Genomic DNA, 26149 nt, shown 5'->3' with positions numbered 1-26149 from the left:
TGTTAACATTTATAAGGTATTTTTACTGTGGAAATAGAATGTAAGTAGAGTCACACTTTGTGTAGAGGGATATCTTAGCGCCCAGATGACAAGTGAATTTTAAATGTGTAGCTAGAATTGGATATATGTGATAGCCAGTAATCCTTACTACTACAGTTCTTAATGGCAGTTCCCTTTGTCCTTGGGTGTTATGTGTGTCACTAGGTTGTTCCTTGGATTGGATGATTACTTAGTTTCACATCAGAGGTCCTTATTGAGGGACTTTGCACTTGGATTACATATTAGAATAATTTAAAATTTGGACTTGAAGGAACTTTTAAAAGATAACTCATCCATTTCTTTTTAGAACAGAGAAATAGAGGTCCAAAGTGATTTGTTCAGTCATTGCTAGGACTAAAAGTGAGTCTTCCTCACAGTGTATACCATATTAACATTTTTTTTTTATCTCACTGTTCATATTGGCCAACTGATGGGCACCCAGAAGCCACCTTGCAAAAAGTGTTAAATGGGACAAAGGAGTACATTTGGAAAAGTCCTTCATGTGTGGGCTTAACATTTGTACCTACCTAACTCCAGAAAAATCTCATTAAATGAAGGAATTCTTCTATGAAAATGCTATGTTTTTTCTTTTAAGAGTAGAATATTCAGTCATCTTCTAAACTGAGCATCAAGTGAATTAACACTACACATGTAGAAATTAGAAACTGTTCCTGAGTGATGAAAGCCAATAGATTTATCTTTGAAAATTTTAGCATACCTAAATGGATGGTGCTACTCCTTTGAATATAGTTCTACCTGAAATATAATTAATTGAGTGGTGTGTTTTGGTAAAAAGTGGAAACTATTTTAAATAGAAGCGAAAATATCACACAGCATTTCCTATGATTTTTTTTTTAAAGTTTGCTTTTGAGGAGTATTTTGGTATATAGAACATGTAAATAATACTACTTAATGCCGGATATATGCATGACTTAATTTGGAGAGTAGCTTTCTAAAAGACTGCAAAAACAAGTGGCTCTGAAAGGTGTCTCAGGATTGTTTCTTGCAATCTGAGAAAACTTAAAAAGCTTTTGATAGTTTAATATAACTAGCAACCTCCATCCAGTTTTCTCAACTATTAAAATGATTTCACCTTTACATGTATCAGTATGTTTCATCTGTGTTCTAATGTTCAATTTGCAATTAAATCCTATACATGAGCTAGTATATTATCAGTCTTGAGATTTAAATACAAAATTTGCATTTTAATACTCCCCTATTTATAATCTATTAGTTGGATTTAGTTCTTCTAAGGTAGTGGTTCTTAACCTGAGTTATAGGCCCCTATTTAGGGATCTAATGAAAGCTACAGATTTTTCAATCTGTGTTACGTATTTTGTAGTTAGGAATAAACAGCAAATTTGGGACCTGAGAGTATCCCAAAGGCAATAGCTGCTGGGGTGTTTTTTACTTAAAAGACAAAGTGGGAGGGAAAAAAAGCTAATGGCATTCACTTAATTCCCTTCCCCCTGAAAGTTATTCTTTATGAATAGAAGTAGTTTTTGATTTGAACAGTTGGAAATGAGGCCCAGACACTGGCAGTTTATAAGTTTTTCAGCTGATTTCTAGTGTGCAGCCTCGATATAAACACTGACTAGTTGGTCAGTTCTCACTGATTATATTGTTCAGCTGGTGGACTTTAAGTTGGTTCTGGTCCTGATCTGATTCTATCATCTTCTTAATGTTGGATTCAGCCTTGAATGGCTAACCCAATGACAGCATATAAGGTAGAGCTGAAATTATAGGGAAGGAACACTTCCTGATAGTCTCTGAAATTCATCATATCCTGTGAGGTCTTGAACCCTGCAAATAGTTTTGAAGTGGCATTTTTCACTTTAGGATCATTGGCCATCAACGTTTGTCAACTGTAGGAAACATGACAGCATGAATACAATCAACTGGAAATCTTCACCATTGTAGCTGACTTGAAATCCATTATTCTGTTTCTCAGAGCATTGATAGTTGAATTTCTGTTACATAATCATGATCCATAATGTATTGCACAGGTAAAATGTATTCAGGTTTGGGGGGTGGTGTCTTTTCAGCCTACTGGAAAAATGAGTTAACACTTGTTCAAGATAAACAGCTGACCTTTTTTGCATTTCATGTAACATAAGCCATGACGTTTTATTACAAGAATCAGGAAAAGTAGGGAATTCCCTGGCAATCCAGCGGTTAGGACTCCTTGCTCTCACTGCCGAAGGCCTGGGGTCAATCCCTGGTCGGGGAACTAAAATCCCACAAGCCGCGTGGTGCGGCGAAAAAAAAAAAAGAATACGGAAAATCCTCATGTAAGCTTCCCTAATCTGCAAGCACCTAAAGTCCGCAAATCTGTAAAGCTTGTTTTCCTTTGTCAGTACTTTTTCTAGCCATTCTGAAGCCGAATTATTTGTCTATTGAGTCAGTGGATTTAGCCACCACCCACAAATAAATTCCTAACATTTTGAATAAACTAAGTGAAAACAAAAAATGACAGTGCTTGCCGGCAAGAGAAGTACTCTTGCCCTCTCTCCTTCCCTCCTATTTAGAAATTCTGAAATCACCAGTGTCCTTGATATTCAATAGTACCAAAAGAGGAAATTTCTTAGATGCTGGACTCATCTAAGCCAATCCAAGTACTGATCCAGTGAACATTTCTTCCGGAATGAAGTGCTCTGTCTCTGACCCCTGTTCTGGGAAATTGCATTATACTGAGCCTTGTGTAGGGACCACCACTGATTTGTAGATGTGCCGGTTATCTATTTCTTGGCTCCTAAGTCCACCCTTCATTGCTCTGCTTTGTGATACAGGAGCTAAGCCCTTTAAATATTTCTCTTTTGCTTGCTGGCAAGTTTTGTTAAGCTTGTCAGAAGATGCTGAAGGGATGCTGCAGAAGAAAGGAGCTTCTCTTCCTGGTTCTTGTGTGTTTTCTTTTCGGTGTGTTTTCTTTTTTCTTGCTTTTGCAGTGTGTGGGGGCCAGTGGCATGTAGGACACCCAGTGGCACCTCAAAAGAGGGTGTTTCCCAGCAGGTCCATTGGTCCCCCTGCCGGCTTCCCAGCATGTCTTGGTGCACCAGCTGGCAACTTCCCAATAAGTCTCGGCACACCCAGTGGGGTGCCTTCCTAACTAGTTTTGTTGACAACGCCCTCCTCTCCAGCCCTGGGCTTCAGTGGGTCACAGCCGCGCCCTCTCCAACAAAATCTGAATCTCAGCCTTGCAATGGAAACTTCAAAATTTGCTCCTTCGTTGGGTCCTCTGCCTCAGTCCTAGAGGTAGTGGCTGCTCCTATAGCCGCTATTTCTGTATTCTTAAGAGCTTTCTTTACCCTTAGTAATTAATCCCCTGTTGCTTGTTAGTAATTCTTTATATAAAATTTTCCTTGTTCAAATTACTGTGTGTTTTCTGTATCCCCCCTGACTGATACAGTGGATTAAGATACCAGTCATAAGGGAGCCACTTCATTAGTTTGGTTGATAACCCCTGATGTAGTCCAGTATAAAGGACTCAACCCAGTAAATTTGTTGAGAATTATGTAAATGAATCAGACTGGCCCCTTCTAGAATTTTGACTGAGAGATAAAAATTGTCCAGTCCTTAGAAGAATGAACAAGACTTGTATAGCTGTGATGTGAAGAGGCTCATGTGAAAGAGATACCACGATAAATAACTACCCTGAAGCTGCCTCGCTTCTTGCTGGCTTTCTAGTGTTTTTTGTTTTCCAGTATGGTCAGTGGGTATTCTTACAATTCCTCTGTTTCCCATAAGATAGCCTGAGTTTCTCTTCCTTGGAACCATGAGCCTAACTCTAGTTTGTTCTATTGTAACCACCAGGGATCCCTGGTCAGTGAAGGTCTTCCTGTCAATTTCCTTGACATTTAATTCTTATCTGTCTGCACTCGGCACCAGTAAGAAAATGTCATCTACTTGATTGGACTTGGCAAGGAAGTCAAAAAAGAAGTCCTAGGTACAATTCCTTTTCCTTGGTAGACATGGTCTCCCCAAAAGCAAAAGGGGGAGGTACAGGTATAGTGGAAGGATGGAGTATGAATGAGGACAACCGTAAATCTCATAGTGTCCAGTCTTTTCCTGGACAATCAAGTCTACTCTGTATTCCTTCTATATCACTAAACAATTCTTTTTATTTCCCCTACAATGGGTATTTCAAAGCTTCACTAGTTTCTTAAGTCCCCTACTCCACCTCCATACTCATACTCACTTCACGTAGAGACTATCAAGTGGAAAGTCCCTATACTTGCTGCCTTCTCTTCCCCAAACTATAAGATTAGCTGCAGTCACATCTATCCCATTTTCCTCCTTACTTCTCTCTATCCTTCTGTTAAATGTTGCAAATTCTGCCCTAAGCTTATGCCTTATGCTTATACCTTATTTGTTCATTGGTGTGGCAGAGACTGCCCACTGTTAAGTCTCCATTCTTCCCTTCTTCCATAGCAATAGAATTTTTTGACTGTGTATGCCTTTTTTTTTTTCCTTTCAGCTCAGTTGACATAGCCATGAGACCAACTTCTGACCAACAGGATGTAAGTGGCAGAAGGAACCTTTCTTAAGAGCTTACTGGCATATAGTTCATCTTTTCCCTCTCCCCTTACTGAATTCTGCTGCTTAGAAATTTGATATGATACCTGGAGCTTTATCTTGGATCAATAAAAAGAAGGCCTCATTCTAGAGATGAGCAACTAAAGAATTGAAAGGAGCCTGGGTCTCTGACTCCATGGACTAGAATTGCCATACACTCCTGGATGCTCTGCTCCAATATTTTATATCAGAAAGAAACTTCCGTTTAAGCCACTTTCTTTACAGGTTTTCTGTCACTCTCAGCGAAACAAATCCTAGCGTTACAGATTTGAAATCTGGAATTATATACTAAGTAACAAAAACTAAAATATTTAACGTTAGCTTAGTAAAGGAGGTTAGATGTCAAGAAACATGGACACAGGTATTGTGGGTTAGAAAGCTGATGACTTGTTATACAGCATCCTAACATTTTCTCTCTCTTTCATTCCAACCCCTTGTCTTTATCTTTTTTTTTTTTAACCTTTTTTAAAAAATTTATTTATTTTTGGTTGAGTTGGGTCTTCGTTGCTGCGCGTGGGCTTTCTCTAGTTGCGGTGAGTGGCAGCTGCTCTACATTGCGGTGCGCGGGCTTCTCATCGCTGTGGCTTCTCTTGTTGCAGAGCACGGGCTCTAGGCACGCGGGCTTCGGTAGTTGTGACTCACAGGCTCCAGAGCGCAGGCTCAGTAGTTGTGGCGCACGGGCTTAGTTGCTCCACGGCATGTGGGATCTTCCCGGACCAGGGATCAAACCCGTGACACCTGCATTAGCAGGCGGACACCCAACCACTGCACCATCAGGGACGTTCTTGTCTTTTATTTTTCAGCCCTTCTCTTGGACTTTGGATGATTGACTAATCTTGATTCTCCTAGTATTACCCCATTAGTACACTAAGAATGTTTAAACAGACTCACTCTTATTATTTTTAAAAAATTTTTAAACTTGATTTTTAAAATTTATTTTTTTATTTTTTGGCCACGCCATGCAGTTTGCAGGATCTTAGTTCCCCAACCAGGGATTGAACTTGGTCCCGGCAGTAAAAGCACTGAGTCCTAACCACTGACTGGACCACCAGGGAATTCCCTAAACAGACTCACTCTTATAACTGCTTCACCTCTTCATCGTCTTAGCTCCGTACCCCTCAGGACCAAAACTCAAGCATTTACTGCTTTGCGGAGTCCCATTCCTGAAAAGAGAATTTCAGACAGTTGGTAAGCTTAGTAATTCAAAATTTTAAAGTAAATTTATATTACAAAACAACTGCTTTATATGCATTATTTCTCCATGGAACGGCTCAGCAATAAAACATAACCTGTTTGACAACTAAGAAGTTGACATTAGCCAGAAATCAGTTGCTAACATAAAATCATTGTCCTTCCAGATCATTGTTTCTCCCTTTTCCCTGAACCTCCCAGCTCCTCTAAGGTTCATGTCATCAGATTATACCATCCATTATCCCTCAGTTGTTCATGTCATTCACAGACCTCAAAAGATACTCCCCTAGTATTTTAATCCTTAGAGTTTAACAAACGTCTCAATACCTCTTTCCTCACTACTGTTAGAATTCTTAGTAATTCCAATACCCACTGAACAATCTTTCCAATTCTCGGGCCTCTCAATTTCTTGATCGCCTGACTTCCAATGATGTTTTTCTTCCACCTGACCTCAGCTGCCATTTCCCATGGTTACATCCTAGAACTGGCCCATCACCAATAACTGAAACTTCTCCGGAGTTTCCATTTCAAACATCCCATTCTCTACTCACCAACTCCTCCATTTTCTGCTTACTTCCCTCTCATATCCTTTCCGACAATTCTTTAACTCCACTGGGTTCTCCAGCCTATTGCTCCTGCTGACTTTTCACTCTGCATTGCAGTCCCCCCTGCCTCCGTGGTAGTGAGACAGGGCAGCAAGCCTCACTTCCTTGCCCACCCAGCTTAGTTTCCACAGTCCAATGTTATAAATCACTTCCTTGTAAACACTCTCAATTCCCTTGCTGCAGTCTCTCTCCATCATACTTGTCTAGTAATACCCTAGTCCTACTTAAATACAACTCTCAGCCTACTCTGTGCCTACACATGACCAGAAAAAATACACAATCATGCTGACTGGCATCTCTTTGAATTCATGACCATAAACCTCTGGAACTCTGGGTTTGTGTGAACCTGAGAGTGGGGCCTCCTTAAAATTTTGCTCCCTAGGTGCCTCTCTAGTCTCACCCTCCCCCGACCCTGGTAGATGCCATAGTGCACCATTCAGCTCTCCCCTCCTGAAATCAGGCAAGGTGAAACTATATTTGTTGACCTCCCAGTCTTCAGATGTGGGCACCCCAGGGAAGAGGGTGTGACTTTGAGCAAGGCAGCTCTTAGCTAAGGGCAAGCCTGAGAAAGACTCAGCTAAACTCAGCTAGCCCTTCCTCTTCCCTCTGTCTGGCATGCTCTTTTCCTAGGTTTCCAAGGGACTCATCCTCACTTCCCTGATGCCCATGCTCAAGCGCCTCATTGCTGGAGAAGTCCTCTCTGACCATGGTACACACACTAAACTCTATCCCTCAATATTCTCTCCTGTTACTCTGCTTTATTTTTCTTCATAACATTTAGCAACACCTGACATTAGATAGTTCTAACGTTAGCTGCTTCTTTTGGCCTTCCTCTGCTAGAGTGTGGGTTCCATGAGCACAGAGTTCTGGTTTGCTTATGTTTATATCCCCAGTGTCCAGAACAATGCCTGGTATACAGTAGGTACTCCATATATACTTGTTAAATGCACAAATGAAAATGCCTTGAATTCATAGTAGTCAACTCATAGAAGACAGGGTGGTTTAGTAGAAGGATCTTAGAGCACTGAGTTAGACTGATTTTTTTAAACAACTTCAGTGGTGTAAAACTGACATACCATAAACTGCACATATTTATAATATAAACTCAATGTTTTGACATATGTATACACACATGAAACCATTACAATAATTCAGATAATGAACAAATGCTTCCTCCCCACTTTTGTCATCCCTTTTGTAAATGGCAGGGAGGTACTGGGGATGGATGGATTTAATGTGCTCATTAAGGACCTCCCATTGTCTTTCTCAGCACAGGGACATGCTGCTGCCCTTTCCCTTTCTTCCTTTCCCCCTCCCTCCCTCCCTTCCTCCCTTCCTTCCTTCCTTCCTTCCTGCCTTCCTTCCTTTCTTGAATGTAACTGACACATAACACTGTCAAGTTTGAGGCATAAGTTTGAGGTGCACAAGTGTTACTTTGATACATTTATATATTGTAATATGATCACTACAGTAGCATTAGCTAACATCTCTATTGCATCACATAATTACCTTTTCTTTTTTGTGTTGAGAACAGTTAAGATTTAGTCTCTTAGCAACTTTGAAGTTTATAGTACGATATTGTTAACTATAATCACTATGTTGTACGTTAGATTCCCAGAACTTTTTATCTACTAGTTTTAAGTTTCTACCCTTAAACAACATGTCCCCAATCCCTCCACACCAGCCGACAGCAGAACCAATCACTTTGTACTGAAACAACAATAAGAACAACAAATAAAGGTGAAAAAGAAAAAATAAAACTGGTCAGGATCCCCAAGTTTAAAAGGATCATTTCACTATGTCAATAATTTCTATACAGCTTCATAAAATTTTTATTTAGAAAAGAATTTTTAATAGAAAAGGGGAGCATTCTACACATCACCTTGAAACCCATGTTACAGTAGCATTTTGACCCGCTTGGCATAGCTTTCTTCCACTCTCTTCTTTTTTTTCAGTCTTTGCAATACCTGTACCTGCCAGTCTCCAGGTGCCCCTAGTTACAGGTCAGCTCCACACAGAAGGGGAGGAGCTACTTCCCGGGGTCTGTTCCCAGAATCACAGCCCCACATCCCAGCGACAAACAGTGCTGCCCACCCGGGGACCAAAGAGGACCCTGCCCACTTTGTTGTGTGCCATGTGAGTGCTCAGTCCAACAGGATGGCTGGTGGACAGGTGAAATGTTTGTCTGTGATTGGATTCAGTCTTATCTGCCTTAAAATGGTGAGTTCACCATTCCGACCTACCTGCAACTATTTAGGGGGAAAAAAAGATACATTCAATATCTTTCTCTTTTGTTGAGGGCCTCAGGGGTGGGGAGATGGAAATCAAAATACTTTGGAGGCATACCATGATTGTATATGTTTGTGCGTTTGAAATTTAATGCAATTTACTAGTGAAAGAAAACAAGAATATCATTATGTTTTAAGAACAAAGATTTCTGAAAAATCCATCAGCAGCTACTGACTTAGTTCAATAGGCAGATTCAGGGAGAAAAATGAAACAGTAATGTGATCTCTCTCCATCCTCTCGATTTTATTTAGGATTGTGGTAGATTTGAGTGTTGGAAAATAATTTGTGCAAATAAATACTGTGTGTGGATTAGAAGATTGCTCACACTATGTATAAACATGTTGTGCTAAGTATATTACTGCTCTGACTTAGGTTTTACATTTCCCCAAATGATGTTTTTCTTTATGGTTCTAATATTCTAAACTTTCCTTTTTTCAGGTTGCTTCAACAAAAACAGGTAACATTCTCTGAAATGCAAGTTTACCCTCCCCATATTTGATTTTAATTTCCATTGTTAATTCCTGGGCTACCCTGAAATATAAAGGATATACCAGGAAAAATATTCAACATTTTCTGAGCACTCACACTGTGAGTGTAACTGGTAAGACAAATACATGGATCAAAATTTAAAGATACATCCTCATAAGATATTCTTCTTGAGTACTGAGATGTATAGAGTCATGCAGTCATAGATTTTTCTCAAACATGGTTAACCATCAGTAAAGTATTACAATGATCATCATTCCAGTCAAAGAAACAAAATTTTAGTGAAGAGCCTAATTTGTCTTCTAAGGAATTAGAGGAGAAAACTAGAAACAGTTTTGATCAAAATTCTCCAATAAAAGATGCTCTAATAAAAGATTCTCTAATAAAAAGATTAGATTCTCTAATAAAAAAGATTTATACTTCTAATATTGCATCCTTAAAATATAGACAATGAAAACCCAGAGCTGGAAAAAGGCTTTCTTTTAAGAGATTTTATCACCATTTTTCTTGAATAAATGACTGAAGGCAAGGATAATTTCTCTACAGGCCTCTGCTGGCTCATACATTCTAGAAATTTAAGTCCCTAGAATGGAAACTTATGTTCAATGGAATTTAGATTAACTGAAGGAACCATATAATATCAATTATATCACCAATAAACTCTCTTAGTAATTCAGCACAAATAAGAACAAATATTATTTATTATTTTGTATATACCACAGAAAAGGAAATGTAAATAAGGCAATTAAAATGTTTGATATAGATTTTTGGCTGAGCCATAAAATCCGTGCTTATATAATAGGTTTTTAAAAATTATTATTTCATGCTTTATTCTTACTCACTTCTTGAGACACCTTCAGGATTGACCAGGAAGCTGTGAGAAGGACTGTTTAGCCATAAACAAAGTGATTTTTAAAAAATCAGTGGCCCTTCGATAGGATAAAATCCAGTTCTGCTGTCTCTTAGAGGGTCCCAGGACCACAGGACACACTGAGCCCTCAGAACAGGCCTCTTTTTAGTCCCACGTTATCCACACTATTTGAGAAAAAGAAAGGGGCAGACTGATATACCGGTGATGCTGTTAATTGATTCATCCTGTCTTTTCAATAGATGTGATGTGTTTTATTGATACTGTATAGGAGGTTTCATTTGGGGTGTGTGTATTCTGATTCTTTTTGGGCTCTGGCATCTGCTGTTTATCTGTGTCTGGCCACTGGGGCCACGTGGGCTAATTTAGATCTCTGAGTTGGTAGAATGCACAGATGCTGTGACTCAAAGGGTTTCATTTTTGACTAATCAGAGTGGTTGATTGCAAATCTAGGGAATAAATTTTTCTCTTTCATCAGTGCAGTAAGCGGGCCAAATACAGAACAAAGAAAGAGTGAAGAACAGCTGCTAATTTATGGAGACTTACACGTCCTGCTCAATCTTCTCATCTCTTTAAGGGAAACATAGTACAGAGGTGTTGATCTTTTTTCATTGCTGTTACTGGTCAGATCCTGCTCTAGAACCATGTGTAAACAGGCAATCTGTCTCTCCAGCCTGTGCTTACCCCAGAGTCTCCATAATCCCACCTTCCCTGGCAGCAACCCCTCCATGGCAGTGCCATGCAGTCTGGCTTTTCCAAACCCCAAAATTGCTCGTCGTGGTTCACACACACACACACACAGACACACACACACACACACACACACTAACCTTTCCTACCTTTCAATGTGCCCTTACATTCACTATTTTACTTAATCTTTACCATCTTAATATGTAAGTATTTTACATTTCAAAGTAAACTCAAAGATGTAGGAATTATTAATATTCCTTATACTCAAGGAAGAAAACTGAGACTAGAAGAGGTTAAATCACTTGTACGTGTTCATAGACAGAAGTAAATGGCAGAGCCAGGGCTCAAACCCAGCATTCTGAAATCCAAATCCTTTGCTATTTTCCCATCATGAAACCCCGCGTTTCATCCTGCTGATACTGGCTTCATGTACTACTATGCTGGGCAAATGTGCCCCTCCCAGCTCAATTCAATACGACAAATTTTGTGGAGTCCTCAGGCCCCTTGACAGGCCTGTGGGGAGATAGCCGGTGTCATGCCAGCCTTTTAGATGCCTTTCAAGCCACTCCATGAAGGCACTGTCACGACAATGTCTAGTTTGGTTGTCATTTATCCAGGAAATTAGTCCATTCCAATGAGCAGGACCGGCTAACAGGAGATAAGATGAACAATGGGGACAAAGGAAGCAGCAGGGATTGAGAGACACCGCAAAGTTAGAGGAAAGAAGGTATTAACAGAGAACAAATAACTGGGGGAGCAGAAAAGGGATGAGTGTGTAGGAGGGATAAATGTGAGACCCCTGCGGGGGCTTTCTATCCTACAACAGGGAGGGGACATAGGCACTTCCCGCAGAGTCAGCTTCTGCTGGCAAATGGCTAAGATGAGCCCCTGCAACTTTTCCCCAGCATTTATAACCATCACAGTTTTCTTTTGATGGCAAAGGAGACAGTCCTGGGTGATGTTCAAGGAACGTCTGGCCAGTGCACAGTGGACTCTTTGTTCATTCTTGCAGCGTGGTTATTTCTGAGATGCTGCCAAAGCCAACTTTCTGGGCTATGGGTACAGAAAGAGAAGTTGTCTGTATCACGTTTTGCAGGTTAGGGTCTGTTGGAGGGAGGGAGTTGATACTGGCAAATCACACATTTGGACGGTATTTACTTCTCCTCTTTGCCCTAGAGTTTTGTTTTGCACTTTAGTTTTGAACTTGGCATATAGTGATTTTACCCAGAAAATGCAGTACAATAAATATAAAAGACCAGTTGCCAGCTCCAAACCTAAAACCCAGATATTTTTGTTTGACCTTTTCTTCTACTTGGACCTCCTACACCCGGGGCATTTTTGAGTCCGTGGAGTTTTGCAGAGCAGTAAATCTGATTACCACGTTGCATCTTCTAGCCCATGCCCAAAGTATAGGAATGCCTTGTGTAAACTCATGACATAAGCATTCACGGCCTCCTGGCAAACCATGGCCAGGCCCAGGTGAGGAGGGACCCCGGCATCCCATTCTTAGGCTGGGGCAGATGTTTTGATACAGAAGGAGAGAATAAAGTTTATTTTTATTTTATATAGAAGAATCTGAAAAGTGTTACACTCTGATAATATTAAAGACAGTATGCTCAATTATGAAGCAAAGAACTCAATTCTCCCCCTTCCTCCGTTAGATTAAATGCCACTTGGAAAATGTGCAAAGTGCGTGGGTGGAAATCACAGCCTCGACAGAGGTGGGGTATGAAGGTGGACCCTTGCTGGAGACGTCGCATAGAGGTGGGGCAGGGAGGGGAGGCCCGTGACAAAGCATGCCTGGGGATTCACAGAAGCCAGACTGGATTAGCCTCCAGAATGGGAGCCCTCAGTTTCTCTCTCCCTCCCCTCAGAGTTCTTCTCCCAAATCGCTCCCTACTCTTAGTTAACTCTTTTAAAAGTACAAAAAGTGCAAATTATCCCGGAGGCAACTGGGAAAAACCTCTTTGAAGTCCCATTCCTGAATGGGAGGTTTGAGCTTTCTTGCTCTCTTCTGGAGAGTAGCTTTGCCTTTCTTTTCCTCTGTTTTTTGTTTGTTTGTTTGTTTGTTTCTTAATCTGGAAAACAAGGGCAAGGTTTAAGTCTGAAGGATGACATGAGAATGACTTAGTTTGAAAGTAAAATGATGAAAGAAGTAATCCTTACAGGTACCCTAGCTAATGTACACCTTCAAAATCTCTTTCAGCTCCCAAAATACCCACTATCAATCAGGCGTATTCAAAACTCAGCAACAGTATCACTGTGGAATGGGCTACAGTGCCAGGGGCCACCGGTTACCTCCTCACGGCCAGAGACGGGAACGCTGTCATTGAAACCGTGGTGGCCAGTTCCCCAGGCACTGTGACGGGCCTGAAGGCTGCAACCTTGTACCAAATCACCATCAGATCCATCAGTCCTGCTGGGAGAAGCCAGGCATCGCCTCCAAAACAGGCAAAGACAGGTAGCTGGATGCTCATCCTCTGTTGAGCAATTGCTTGTGACCTGGATCAATTATACTGAGGATGCAAATGCATGATGTAATTCTGTGTCATGTGAATGTCTATGATTCAAGGCCCAGAAGTGAAAGCCACCAAGTGACTTTTTTTTGGAATTCAAATGTCTGTGGAGGAGGTGGTATGTAAATTCCAGATGCTTTGGAAAATAAAACCCATTTCTGAGTATCTTTAAAAGCATCCGTGCTTTTAAATCTCTGAAAAAGGGATTTCTGTTTCATTTTGTTTGTTTGTTTGTTATATAAATTTATTTATTTATTTTTGGCTGCATTGAGTCTTTATTGCTGTGCGCAGGCTTTCTCTAGTTGTGGAGAGCGTGGGCTACTCTTCGTTGCGGTGCGCAGGCTTCTCATTGCAGAGCATGGGCACTAGCGTGTGCGGGCTTCAGTAGTTGTGGCACATGGTCTCAGTAGTTGTGGCTCGCGGGCTCTAGAGTGCACTCTCAGTAGTTGTGGCACAAGGGCTTAGTTGCTCCGCAGCATGTGTGATCTTCCCAGACCAGGGATGGAACCCGTGTCCCCTGAATTGGCAGGTGGATTCTCAACCACTGCACCACCAGGGAAGCCCAGGGATTTCTGTTTTTAACCTCAATTATCAATAAAGACCATGTGGAATAAAGAACACATTGAAGTGATTTTGCTGCACTTTGACTTGTTGGAAATAAAACTATTTAGAGTTTGTCATCAGCATGACTTAAATTGATTTGATAAAGTTGTACCTCAGCATATTTCTGAAAGGTTGCGTGCATGTTAAAATAGTATAAACTATCATTCCCCCCATTGATTTATATTATGATTACAGGGAGGTTTTATCTAATTTCTTACCAACTTCCAGTTGAAGGTATGCCTAATATTAGAATTTCTCTGTTCCCCCTTCCTCTGCTGAGTCATCTGTAATTAATACACATTTAAATAACAATTGTTTAATGGAACTCTGTCATGAATCCTATTGCAAAGTAAATAATTTTTTCATAATATGGATAATCAACCTCAAATTACCTATTCCTAAATTTGAATTAGCCTCTCTTGCACTTTCGTAACACAAATGCACAGGTTTTTGTCTTTGTAGTGCTGGCTGCACCAATTCTACAAGTAAGCTCTCCAAGTCCAGACTCTATTCTTGTGCAGTGGGAAACCGTATATATGGCAACTGGATTTTCTGTGTCCATTATGCGAGCTAATGGTTTGGGGAGAATATGGAAAGAAAATACCACCAACACCTCCTTGACATTCACCAGTTTAGACGCTGGGACTCTCTACACCATAAAGGCCTATGCGTGGAATGCCAGCGGAACACCTGGGGATGACTCCACCTGCAATCAGAGAACAGGTAAGGACTTTGCAGCTCAGTCCCAACCTTCTCCTTTTTGATTAATGAGAAGGGCTGTGCATTGCAGTCACTGAGAGCAGCGTTAAGTGATAAGTACAGAGCAGCTGGCAGCAGCTATTTAAATTTATTATGAGCTTATTTATAGTGTCTTGATAATTCCTCCTCGGTGGTTTAAATGCTTACGGCATGTGTAAAGAAATGCTGCTCAGGGCTTCCCTGGTGGCGCAGTGGTTGAGAGTCTGCCTGCCGATGCAGAGGGCACGGGTTCGTGCCCCGGTCCGGGAAGATCCCACATGCCGCGGAGCGGCTGGGCCCGTGAGCCATGGCCGCTGAGCCTGCGCGTCCGGAGCCTGTGCTCCGCAACGGGAGGGGCTACAACAGTGAGAGGCCCGCGTACCGCAAAAAAAAAAAAAAGAAAGAAAAAAGAAATGCTGCTCAGAGCGCACAGAGCATGGCACCACCCACCCAGAGCCAACTTATTTTCAGCTTACATGTTCAATATCACACAGTAGGAGATAATTCTTATTAGGTTTACCAGTCACCTCTTGTTCCTTCATAGGTTCAGACCAGGAGTAGAGACAAAAAAAACTGGGCCAAACAAGAATTTATTCAGCAGACATTTAATGAGTGTGTCCCCACTTTCAGCTGGCATTGCTCTAGAGGCACAGCAACAGAAACAACAAACTTCCTGTTATGGCATTTTGTGCTGTGGTGGGAATCAATATTTCAGATATATTTCCCAAAGTCCTCAGTTTGGGCCTGAGGTCAACGAGGGGCTTCCCACCATCTCTCCTCCAGCTATAGGCTGAGAAGCTGATGCATGGTGTGTGTTCTCACAATCCTCATTGCAGGGATACCTGACCGGGGCATCCTACTACATGATAACCAAACTGAGCTGCTGCTCTGAGCCAAAAGAATGAGATGGAGAGAGAGGGAAGGAGAGAGATTTTTCCTTCTCTTGAGGCAGAGTGAGTCATCCTCTGACAATATGACCTAGTAGATGCCGGACTCACCAACCAGATTAGCTGTTTCATCTCTTGGGGAGGACCAAGGATAAAGTGGAAAGAAACCAGAAATGTTCTCTCCAACAGTTCCTACTTTGGAGGGGAGTAGAAGCCCCATTGTCTATAGGCCAAAGCAGAAATGTAGGGAGAAGTGAAGGGTTTGCCTTTTATATTACTTCTCCAGGTAGAAATCAGAGCAAGGTGGCCCTAAGGTGATTCATGATGGGCCTGGTGAGTCAGGATGTCTGTGACAAACCAGTCTCTCTGGGCCTCTTCCAAGACATTCACTCATTCTTTCTCTCCACAAACATTTATTGAGGGCCTCAAGGTTTTTTAGGTGGATAAGCCTGATGAAAGGAAGGCATATTTCTAAGAATGCAGAGGAAATCGTTTTGGAGATGCTAAAAAACTGCCTTCCTGTGTGACCATCACACTTGATACTTTCCTTTTTTCCCTTTGATTTAGAATAGAAAGTCTTCTCTTCTGTAAACAGCTGTGACCTAAAAGCTCTTACATATCCTAGCATGTGTCAAAAGTAAAGAAGGAATGTTGTTGAAACTAATCTGTTTAACTTTATCAATCTATAAGAGAATATTTGACCTACCACTTGATAACATACCCACATGGCCCTCTTAGCCCTTCACATTTATAATTTCATTTAATTATTTCTATCACTTATCAAATTGTGCGTTCACTCATTCATTTATTCAAGATAGTTATTTAGTACCTCTATGTGCTAGGATCTGTTTTACAGATGAGAAAAATAAATGAATAAATAACAAAAAGATTAAATAACATGGCCTAAGTCATATAGCTAGTTATGAGTTTGCATAGTTAATGGGAGATGTGTTACCAGTTCTCAGGTACCCTAAATCCCAATTTTATGCTTTGTACACTTGCAAGTATCATATGATTGGAGTACTCCATCCTCCAAGCTCTGCAATATTGTTAGGTCAAATCTTACTTGGGTTCTTGAGGTTACTGCAAAAATCTTAATTGTTTCTCAAAAATGTAGGTCCTCGTGCTCCTGCCAACATTCAAGTCTCTTTTGATAGTGGTTCTCTGGAGGCATATGTTTCATGGGCACCGACAGAAGGAGCTTTCAACTATACCGTGATGGCTTTGAGTGACTCTTCCAGGCTGAGCTGTAGTACGACTTTCAGTTCCTGCACCATCTCCTCTCTCCAGTGTGGAACCGAGTACCTGATATCAGTTTTAGCAACTAATGATGCCGGATCTAGCAGATCAATTTCAGCAGTGACCCTGAGAACTGGTATGTAAACAAGAGTGAGATCACTGGGGGGTTGGTAAGCCAAAGTGACTACCATTAGGGAAACAAATAATCACATGACAATGTTCCAGAACACTCTAGAACAAGCAAAAATGAAAGCCTGGTCTAAATGAAAGTGTTGAGTTGGACTTTCTGATGAGTTTGAATAATGTTGATAGTGAAACCAGATCTCGTGCATTGGAAAAAACAGTGAAAATTAGGAAACCTGGTTCCTATTCCAGATCTTTCACTAATTAGTTTATTTTCTTTTGCATTTGTAAAGTTGTAAATATTCTAGGATCCAGTTTGAGTGATACACAACTCTAGCTGTGCAGTACAGATAGTGGTCTCTTATTTACATCATGTTTCACAGACCTAGGCCTGGTAGGAGCTATTTTTTTAAGATAAAGATGGAATGTCTATAGTTTGGAATATGTGTTTAGATATCTTCCCACTTTCATTCTCATCAAAGAGATAAAGATATACATATGTGGAGGTCTATGCTTCAATTTAGAAATATCTGTGTGTTTTGGGGTTGAGAACTAACATTTAGTGAAGAGCTACTTGCATAGAAAGATGCAAAGAAAATCGCTTGCAGTACTCTCACAACTGTTTATTATTTATCATTTCCTAGTTGCTTGTGCACCTGGAAGGGTGACAATCCAAGAAGATCCCCCTGGCCACCTGTCTGTGGTTTGGTCCAGCGTGCATCTGGGTGATTACTATGTGGCCTTTGTGAAGAATGACGATGGCTTGGAAGTACACTGCAACACCTCCCTCACCCAGTGCAATTTCTTATCTGAGTGTGGCTTCACTTACTTTATTAGTGTTTTTGCCTATAACAAGGCAGGACAGAGTCCTTTGGGCGATGTGTTTAATTATACCACAGGTGAGTTGCACTTGATGCTTGTAAAGGGAGTTGAGTTCTGAGTTCACTCAACTCAGCAGCAGAATGGATCATCCATTGCACTTATTGACTTACCTAGACCACCTGGGAGCCATTCTAGGGCCAAGAATGGAGAGTGAATCTCTTCTTTCACATCCTTTCCAGACTAGGGAATTTGGACTTCGTGGACTCAAGTTTAATAAGAATGAAAGGTTTAGGAGTGAAAAGCAGGGAAAGAATGTTGTTATTCAAGCTTGCTCTGAAAAGTTGAACCCTCCACCAAGATCTACTCAGTGTTCAGCCCTGTGCTGAAGGCTGAAGGGGAGGTGATCCTTAGGTCTCAGAGTTCACTCTTTCCGCAAGCCCAGAAAACAGGGATGCAATGGCAAAGATTCTACAAGGTGTGGAGGGCTTTGGAGTAGGACACCTGGGTTTAAGGCCTAACTTGACCACCAACTCATTTGCAAAATGGGAATAATGATGTCTACCTTGCTAAGTTCCTTAGTATCTGCTACTGCAAAATGGGACAAATAATAATGAGAACATGAATATGAAAAGGTCTTTGTATATGAGAAAAGCACAATGCAAATACTTTTATTAACATCATTATTATTTTTACTGTTATTCTCCACTAGGCTTGGGTCTTCAAAGGGCAGGGATAGTATTTTATTTATCTCTCATCCTGAATGCTTATCATAGTATGACTGGCATATGGGAGATGCTCGATTTTTAAAGAATGAATGGAGTGAGTGACAAAATTAATTAACTATATTGACAAACAAGAATAATATAATTATATAAATAATAATACTAGCTGGAATACGTTTTTAATATTTATTTATTTGGTTGCACCTGGTCTTAGTTGCAGCAGGAGGGCTCCTTAGTTGTGGCATGTGAACTCTTAGTTGTGGCATTCTTGTGGAATCTAGTTCCCTGACCAGGGATCGAACCTAGGCCCCTACATTTTTACCAAGATGAAGGAATCAAGTAATTGGTGCTTTTGGAATTTAGAGTCAGAGGCTATCAATAAGGTCTCAAGAGCACAGGAGGGTCTACCGGAGGGAGTGACCTCTGGTAGAGGCCTTTAAGGATGGTGGAATGTAGGTGGGGCAAGAGCATTCCAGAGAAACTCCATGTGGGTTAGAAACTTGTCAGAATTTGTCTGTGAGGTAGTATAGGGCCTCTTCTAAAATCTACTAATACGATGCTTCTTCCCCTCCTCCACCCCCTAGTTTTATCTAGTTTAGTGTCTGGAAAGACTGATAGGATCTAAAGTTAAACTAAACATGATTTTGTCAGGCAGAAGAAGGGAACCTCATTCCAGTAGCACGAACACAATCTTTGAGGCATAGGGAAGTAAAAGCGCATGTGGGAATTGAGGGGTCTGGTGAGGCAGGGGATGGGGAGGGGCAGCTGGACATATCGACTGGGTAGAGTTTGTAATAACCTTGAATGTCATGCATGGAGAATTTATCCTCTACGTAGTGGGTGTTAGGCCAGGATTGGAGTTGGACAGACCTGTAGGAGATTGTGGCAGTGACTTAGGAGGGTAGTGCAGAGGCTCTGGGCACAGAGACGCCAGGACTCAATGCCGCTCTGACGGCATGGCTCCTGTACTGACCTCCGCTCTCTCTCTGTTCCTGCTCTCAGCCCCCTGTTGTCCTGGTGACATTAACCCTGTGTTGGTGTCCAGTGACAGAGTAGAGATCGTCTGGTCTCCTGTCCGTGGTGCAGAACTTTATGAAACCAAGGCTGTAGATGGGTTCAGCGTGGTTGAATGCAATGACACTGTTCCGGCTTGCACCCTTTCTGCTCTAGAGTGTGACACCAAGTACAACATCACGGTGTATTCCTTCAGTGAAGTCCGGGGCAGCAATACATCGTGTACTTCCCGATTTATAACCACAGGTATGATACAGGAAAGATTTCATTCATTGATTCTGAACGGCTCCCCCCAGCTATGTCCCTCAGGAAGGGCATTCGGTAAAAAGGCTAACTGCCATTAGCCACCCTGTTGTGGTGACCCTGAGAGCCCCTGTCTTACTAAGGAGATGCAGAAGAGAAGATGGAAGAGGGAAAGAGGACAAAAAGGGAATAGGAGACCATGGCGAGAGTGGAAGGTTTTGCTAGAGATTACCTCAGCCATTCACTTCCTCCTACCTTTGGGGTGCCTGCCTGTATTCACACCATGAAGGTTAAGGCCACAAATGTTTGTCCTAATTACTTTCGCTATTGGAGTTCAAATGGCTCCTTAACATTTTCTAATTAGTCCGACGCTATGGGAACCCAATACCATATGTCAATGTCAACAAGGTTTCCACACAAAGGCTCTATGAATTTGCCCTATGTGCATGGTATGGTCGAAAGTAATGATCTCATATGGGGGGGAAAGGTCAGTTTTAGACCAAATGGCACGTGTGATATTTTTGATTCTGACTGTTTCAATTCATAATCTAAAATCTCTTAGCTCCTTGCAGTCCTGAAATCAAAACTGTTTCGAAGGATGCCTTTTCCATGATTAACGTGTACTGGCGATCCACTAATGATGAGGCCACTTACACGGTGACTGCCCAGGGAGAGAAAGGGCTGCACCGGTGCAGCAGCACGGGAGAGTCCTGCACCTTGTGGGGCTTGCCCTGCGGCTCAGTGTTCTCCGTCACCGCTGTGGCTGAAACACCAGCAGGACGGAGCCTGCCCAGCTACAGTGTGCCCTTAGAAACGGGTATGTAGCAACCACAGCCTGAACCTCAACTTCAATGGAGTCCTTAGGAATTGTTTTAGGACATGAACTTTCTTATTTGATTTACCCTAAGTGTGATAAAAATACTTTAAACTCAGAGAGGCCTTTCAAAGAGCCCCAGTCTTAGAAAACTTTCACACAGGTTCTGTAAAAGTATCATCTGAAGGCTCTAATATATTCAAATACCAACATCAAAGGAGGAATACATTGACTCTGCAAAAACATTTATTTGAATTCGTATTCCCCCATGACACAATCTACCAAAACAACTAACAAGTGACCAAATGAGCTAGTTTATTATTTATTTCTTTGGTTCAGCCCTTTCAAATCTTTCTCTAAAAACTGATTTCTGAGTTTCAGTTTCCTAATTGCTAGAAGGGGATAATGGCTTTATCGGGTGGCTGTGAATATTACGTTATTTATGCTGCAGAGCACTTAGAGTGCCTGATGCACAGTAAGAGCATGATAAACGAAAGCTGTTATTGCTTCATAGCATTGTGTGTGAATGAAATTTAGCAAATTAAAGCCTTTGGACATTATTTTCTCTTATATACAATGATAGATGGCACTTTAGACTAGATAAGTTGAAACGTAAAGGGCAGCAGAACAGAGACAATGCCAAATACGCAGGAAGATTCCAGATATTCTATATCCTGTATAACGGATCTTTGAAAAGTTGAGAATTGGTTGTGGTAGTCTTAGGTGGCTAAGAATATTTTGAGCTTTTATATCAACTATGTACTATGAAATGCATGAGAAAGGCAAAATACATTTCATTGCAAACGTTAAGATATATTGGGAGAAAAGGTGAATGCAACCATTGCTTTAAAATTTGCAATTGGAATTGTTAAAGTTGGAGAACAACAAAGGGTTTCTTTCTTATTCTGAAAAAAATTGGGGAGAATCTCACATTACCCATAGCCAGTTATTGCACTGCATTCTTGGGGAAAGCACCTGCTATATACAGTGATGTTAAATAACGTATCAGAGGGAATGAGATTTTACTTAACAAAAGAAAAATTTTTAAGTTTTTTTAAATTTATCTTTTTATTGAAGTATAGTTGAGGTACAATGTTATAGAAGTTACAATATAGTGATTCACAATTTTTAAAGGTTATATTCCATTTACAGTTATTAAGGACGTTTTGATTAACAGTTGAAGGTTTGAGAAATTTAGGATATTGAATGAAACACAGGCAAAATACCATACTTGGTTAGTTTTCACAAATAACCCTCACTGGAAATAAATCCCCAATTTTTTTCTCTTTCCTCATTTAAGTGCCGTGCTGCCCAGCCAGTCTGACAGTAACTCAGGTCACACAATCGGTAATCAACGTGAGCTGGACTGTTGGGACCGGCGCCCAAACCTATGTGACAGCTCTGGAGTCACACACTGGACAGTCTAAGTGTCACACCCGTCAAAACCACTGCCTCCTGGGATGCATCACATGCGGCATCAATTACACAGTGACAGTAAAAGCAATTAGTGCCACTGGGTTGACTGCGGACTGTGGCTACCAAAGTCATTCCTCGAGTAAGTGAATTCTAACCTCTAGCTCTAGAGTATCAACAAGGACTTTGACTATTATAGATCCAGATATAGCCTTTCCATCTCATTTTAAAAGATGCTGCATCTCCACCACGCTTGCATGGTAAGTTCAGATTACTTTCTAAAATGTTTACAGTTTTCCTCTTGACTTAGGACCTCAAAGGTTCAGAGGCTTCTGTTAGTAGTTGGTGAATTAACTCCCCTGGTAACAAGGTTCAGGTGTACTTTTTCTGAAAGAAGGATAGGTTTTTATATGACCCAGCTACCTGCAGCACAGAGTAACTCAGTCTGGCAGAGTTTTCAGAAAGGATTTAGATCACACATTCTATTGGTTTGAATTTTTCTTTCTTCTTCTTATGCTACTACCTCACTCTTCTAAACCACTCCAGCTTCTTCTATGGTTTCTTATTTCAACAGGTTAACAGAGCACAGTATTGCATCTTGTTCTTCACAAAGACCAAGCCACTAGGAAATAGTGGGAGAAGTAGGGAGTGGTACAGGGTTAGCAAATAAGATTTCTCTGGTGTGATTCTAGTCCATTGAAGTGGCTGCTTGGAGAACTGTTTCGAAAAAATCTTCTAAGGATGCTTCTCAGGCTTAATGGGAGAGAGTACGATGACCAGTTAGCTGTATCTGCCCCGAGGCATGGGGTGGGAGAGTTGAAATATAATTTTGGTATCCCAAAGGTAGTAGAGTGAGTCTTCAACTAGGAGCTTAAAGACCTGGCTTCTTAAGCTGCACCGCGTTATCTTATTCTCTGATTCCATTTCCTCATTGGTAAGAGAAATAGGAATGATCATGATATGAAAGCACTTAAAATGTGCTACACATACATAAGCTGGATTATCATTCCTTTTGGCCTGTTAGCTTTCATTAGGTTTGCTGCCTAATTTTTCACCTTGATATCCAGTTCTGGAAATATGGCCCATTGCTTACCTTCACACCTAAAAAACCTTTTTTTTTTTTTTAAAGAATAAATCAAAGAAGTCTATCTGTAACTGAATTTTTTATTATTATACAATAGCATTTTTATTTTAGTTACTGAGGAATCCACCATTTGACACCTAATATGTGGCCTGCTCAAGGTACTCAGGAAAAGAGAAAGGAAAAGTACCCAGTCAGCTAGCATGCATGGAGAGTGGACCAGCGACAGGTGTCATGCTACTCAGCTCAGCAAAATAGGTCTTTTCAGTTAATGCTGAATGCACTGAATTATATTTAAATTGAATCCCACTAAACTCGTATGAAAATAGGGCATTATGAGAGATCTTGACAAGAATTCTGTGCATTTGACTCATAAAGTTTGAGTCATATACAATACGTATCTGCCAAGCGTGGACTTTTGGCCTCACCATTATTCTCTATTAAAAACTCATGCCCCACCTCACCCTCACACATGGATTTCTAATCATGTGACCCACCACAGAAGGAACTTGAATACTCCCTCAAATCTTGCTCTAATCATTTATTATGGAGTAGGCTACTTAGGTTGTTTCCCCATAATAACAAAGGCCAGGTTTGTGGTGATGGTGGAAGAGTGATGTGTTTGTTTTTGTTTGTTTTATCCTTCAGGTTCCTGCTGCCCTTTGGGGGTGAAATTATATAGGCTGGTCCCTAATGGTATCCGGATCTACTGGCAGGCCTCCAGGGGCTCTGCCAATTACAGCACCGACCTCTATGGTTCCAAAGGCATTTTCACGTGTGCCCCAAGCGCTGGCCTCAGTTTCTGTGATATCACCGAGATACCCTGCGGGGATGTATACACCGTGATGGTCTCCCCAGTTGCTGAGACGGGACTGAAGCTTACTTTCTGTCCAAAAAAAATATATTCAGGTAGGACAAATTATGACCCTTTATTTAAAACTAGCCCTCAACTCAATCTGTGAATTAAGACTCAGAACAATCACACTTATTTGCTATGTAGGAAGGTCAAAGAGGACATGACATTGTGTACCTCCTGCAGGCAGATTCTGGCTACTGGGGACCCCAAGCTTCTTTGGAATTGTGATGCTTTATTATTACTTGATTTGGAGACACTCCTCTCATCCCTCTCTCTCTTTTCTCCTTCAGAAAAAGGACCAGATGCTTGCTGCTTGAACAGTAAAGCAGATTTAAAATGATTTTCTGCTTTGAGATTTGGGGATAGGTTTGTAACATAGCGTTAGAGATCATGACAAACAACCTGAATGTTTGAAATAAGAGACTTGAACCTTTATTTGCACAGATTCAGACTTATGACTGAGGGAGAGTTGGAGGATCAGAAAAAAACAAATTTATAAATCATAAGCTAGGTTTGGAAATATGAGTGGGCAGTCTGTGATCACAAAACACACGAATGTCAGCCACTGCCATCTCACCAGAGCTGGCAGAAAAACATTAGCAATTCTCCTGTTCTGTATTCCAACACGTTCTGCTACCTTGCCCAGGGCATAGTCATATAGTTTTCATATATTTCTAAAATAAAATAAAATGAAGAGATGATGAAGCCCTAGAACTTTGCAGGTGAACACAAGAAGAGGAATAAATATTGGCTCAGAAACTTTACTAATAACCAGAATCTAAAATTTCCAATTATGGGTTGGTGACAAGAAGGTTCAAGATGGCTCCTGGTGATGGAATGAGGCCAGGTCCTCTTCAGGAGGTGTTCTTGCTGTCCTTGGTTGTCATGCTCTGATTCCTTGCTTTTTCATTATCTTGTCCAGAGGACAAGCTGGCCCAAAGCATGGCCCTATGGGAAGGGCCAGGAATAGGTTGTTGGGCTGAGGATGACCTCTTAGGAAGAAGAGCCTACAGGTCAACAACAATACTTCACTATATTTGCATAATGTTTTGAAATTTATCAAGCGTTTTCATATTCAATATTTCACTGAATGCTCAAAATAACTTTATGAGGTAGGTTCAACAGATTTTATTATCTCCAATATATAAATGAACAAACTGAGACTCAGAGGCTCCCAAATCTCTACCTACAACCCTTCTCTTCTTCTAACCCCTAAATCCATATGCAAATGTGTTATATCTACTTAGAGATAAGACCCAGGCATTTCAACTCCTCAAGGCTAAAAGGAATTTCTGATCTTCTGCAGTTTTTGATCTTCTGTCATCCTTGTTTCAAGTACTCAAGCTGAAAACCCAGGAGTCAGCTTCCCTCTCCCTCACCCTCCATGTTTTAGTAGTCTCCCAGCCCTGTCCTGTTCACTCCATGATGGTTTCTAAATCCAACTTCTTCTCTTCATTCCTATAGCTACTTCAGTATTTCAGGGTCTTACTACCTCTCCCCTATGCTACTTCACCAGTCCTGTCCTCCTGCCCTCTTGCCAGTCTTCATACTATTGCTAGAGTTGTCATTCTAGGACACTGACCCAACTATCTTTCTTTCATGCCTCAAAATCCTCGGAAATTTTCTATTGCCCCATAGAATAAAATTCAATCCTCTGAGCATGGCATTTAAGGTCCCTTACAATCTGTCCCCCATCTGTCTTTCTATACCTGCACTATCCAATAGAAATTTAATGCAAGTGTGAAAAATTTAAATTTTCTAGTAGCCATGTTAAAAAGGTAAAAAGAAATAGGTGCAATTAATTTAATAGTATATTTTAGTTAATTTTAATCCAAAATATTCTACTTTTCAACATGGAATCAATATAAAAATTTTATATATTTTTTCTATACTAAGTCTTCAAAATCTTGTGTGCATTTATTTAATACAGCACATCTCAGTTCAGAGTAGCCACATTTGGAATGCTCATAGCTACATGTGGTAAGTGGCTACTGTATTGGACAGTACAATTCTAGGTTCATTCTGCAACATCTCTCCTGAGAAGACTCCATTCTCTAGTCACATGGAACAATTCACACACATCTGCCCTTGGCACACACACATACCATGGCACATCATGTTTCTGAGGTAATGCAGCACTCCTCTCTTTGCCTGGATTTCCACCCCACCTCAACCAAGGGAACTCCACCAGCCCAAACTCTCCCTCCTCTCTGAAGTCTTCTCCAGTTCTCATAGTCTGAGTTCGTTTCCCTCCTTTATGACTCCACCTCACTTTTATCTTCACCACACCATATTACTGTGAGTTGAATGTGTGTTATTTCTGCTAAATGGTAATCTC

The 26149-nt window shown here is 41.0% G+C and overlaps 1 protein-coding gene across 2 annotated transcripts; it reads left to right on the top strand.

Annotated features, from left to right (window-relative positions):
• The first annotated feature begins 121 nt into the window (after positions 1-121).
• FNDC7 (fibronectin type III domain containing 7) lies at positions 122-24254 on the top strand. Of its 2 annotated transcripts, XM_033434357.2 has the most exons (10): positions 122-8627; positions 9135-9153; positions 12947-13201; positions 14322-14582; positions 16602-16859; positions 17491-17745; positions 19393-19650; positions 20210-20464; positions 21762-22016; positions 23604-24254. In XM_033434357.2, the coding sequence occupies exons 1-10, from the start codon at positions 8565-8567 to the stop codon at positions 23915-23917; spliced, it is 2193 nt and encodes a 730-aa protein (XP_033290248.2). In that variant the 5' UTR covers positions 122-8564; the 3' UTR covers positions 23918-24254. The 2 variants fall into 2 exon arrangements, 1 of the variants encoding a protein (XP_033290248.2); XR_004485067.2 differs by lacking the exons at positions 122-8627; positions 9135-9153; positions 14322-14582; ... (4 more) ...; positions 21762-22016; positions 23604-24254 and adding an exon at positions 10377-11467 and having other exon boundaries at positions 12947-13435.
• Positions 24255-26149: the final 1895 nt, after the last annotated feature.

The sequence above is a fragment of the Orcinus orca genome, chromosome 1, assembly GCF_937001465.1.
Source record: "Orcinus orca chromosome 1, mOrcOrc1.1, whole genome shotgun sequence".
Taxonomy (NCBI): domain Eukaryota; kingdom Metazoa; phylum Chordata; class Mammalia; order Artiodactyla; family Delphinidae; genus Orcinus; species Orcinus orca.
The sequence above is the reverse complement of the archived record's forward strand: the minus strand, read 5'-3'. Positions and strand labels throughout refer to the sequence as shown.

Bases quoted from the DNA above. Each gene is read 5' to 3' on its own strand.
- FNDC7 (XM_033434357.2), top strand. From the start codon at position 8,565: ATGGCTGGTGGACAGGTGAAATGTTTGTCTGTGATTGGATTCAGTCTT. The intron at 14,583-16,601 runs GTAAGGACTTTG...TCAAAAATGTAG, and splicing joins CACCTGCAATCAGAGAACAG to GTCCTCGTGCTCCTGCCAAC. The intron at 16,860-17,490 runs GTATGTAAACAA...ATCATTTCCTAG, and splicing joins AGCAGTGACCCTGAGAACTG to TTGCTTGTGCACCTGGAAGG.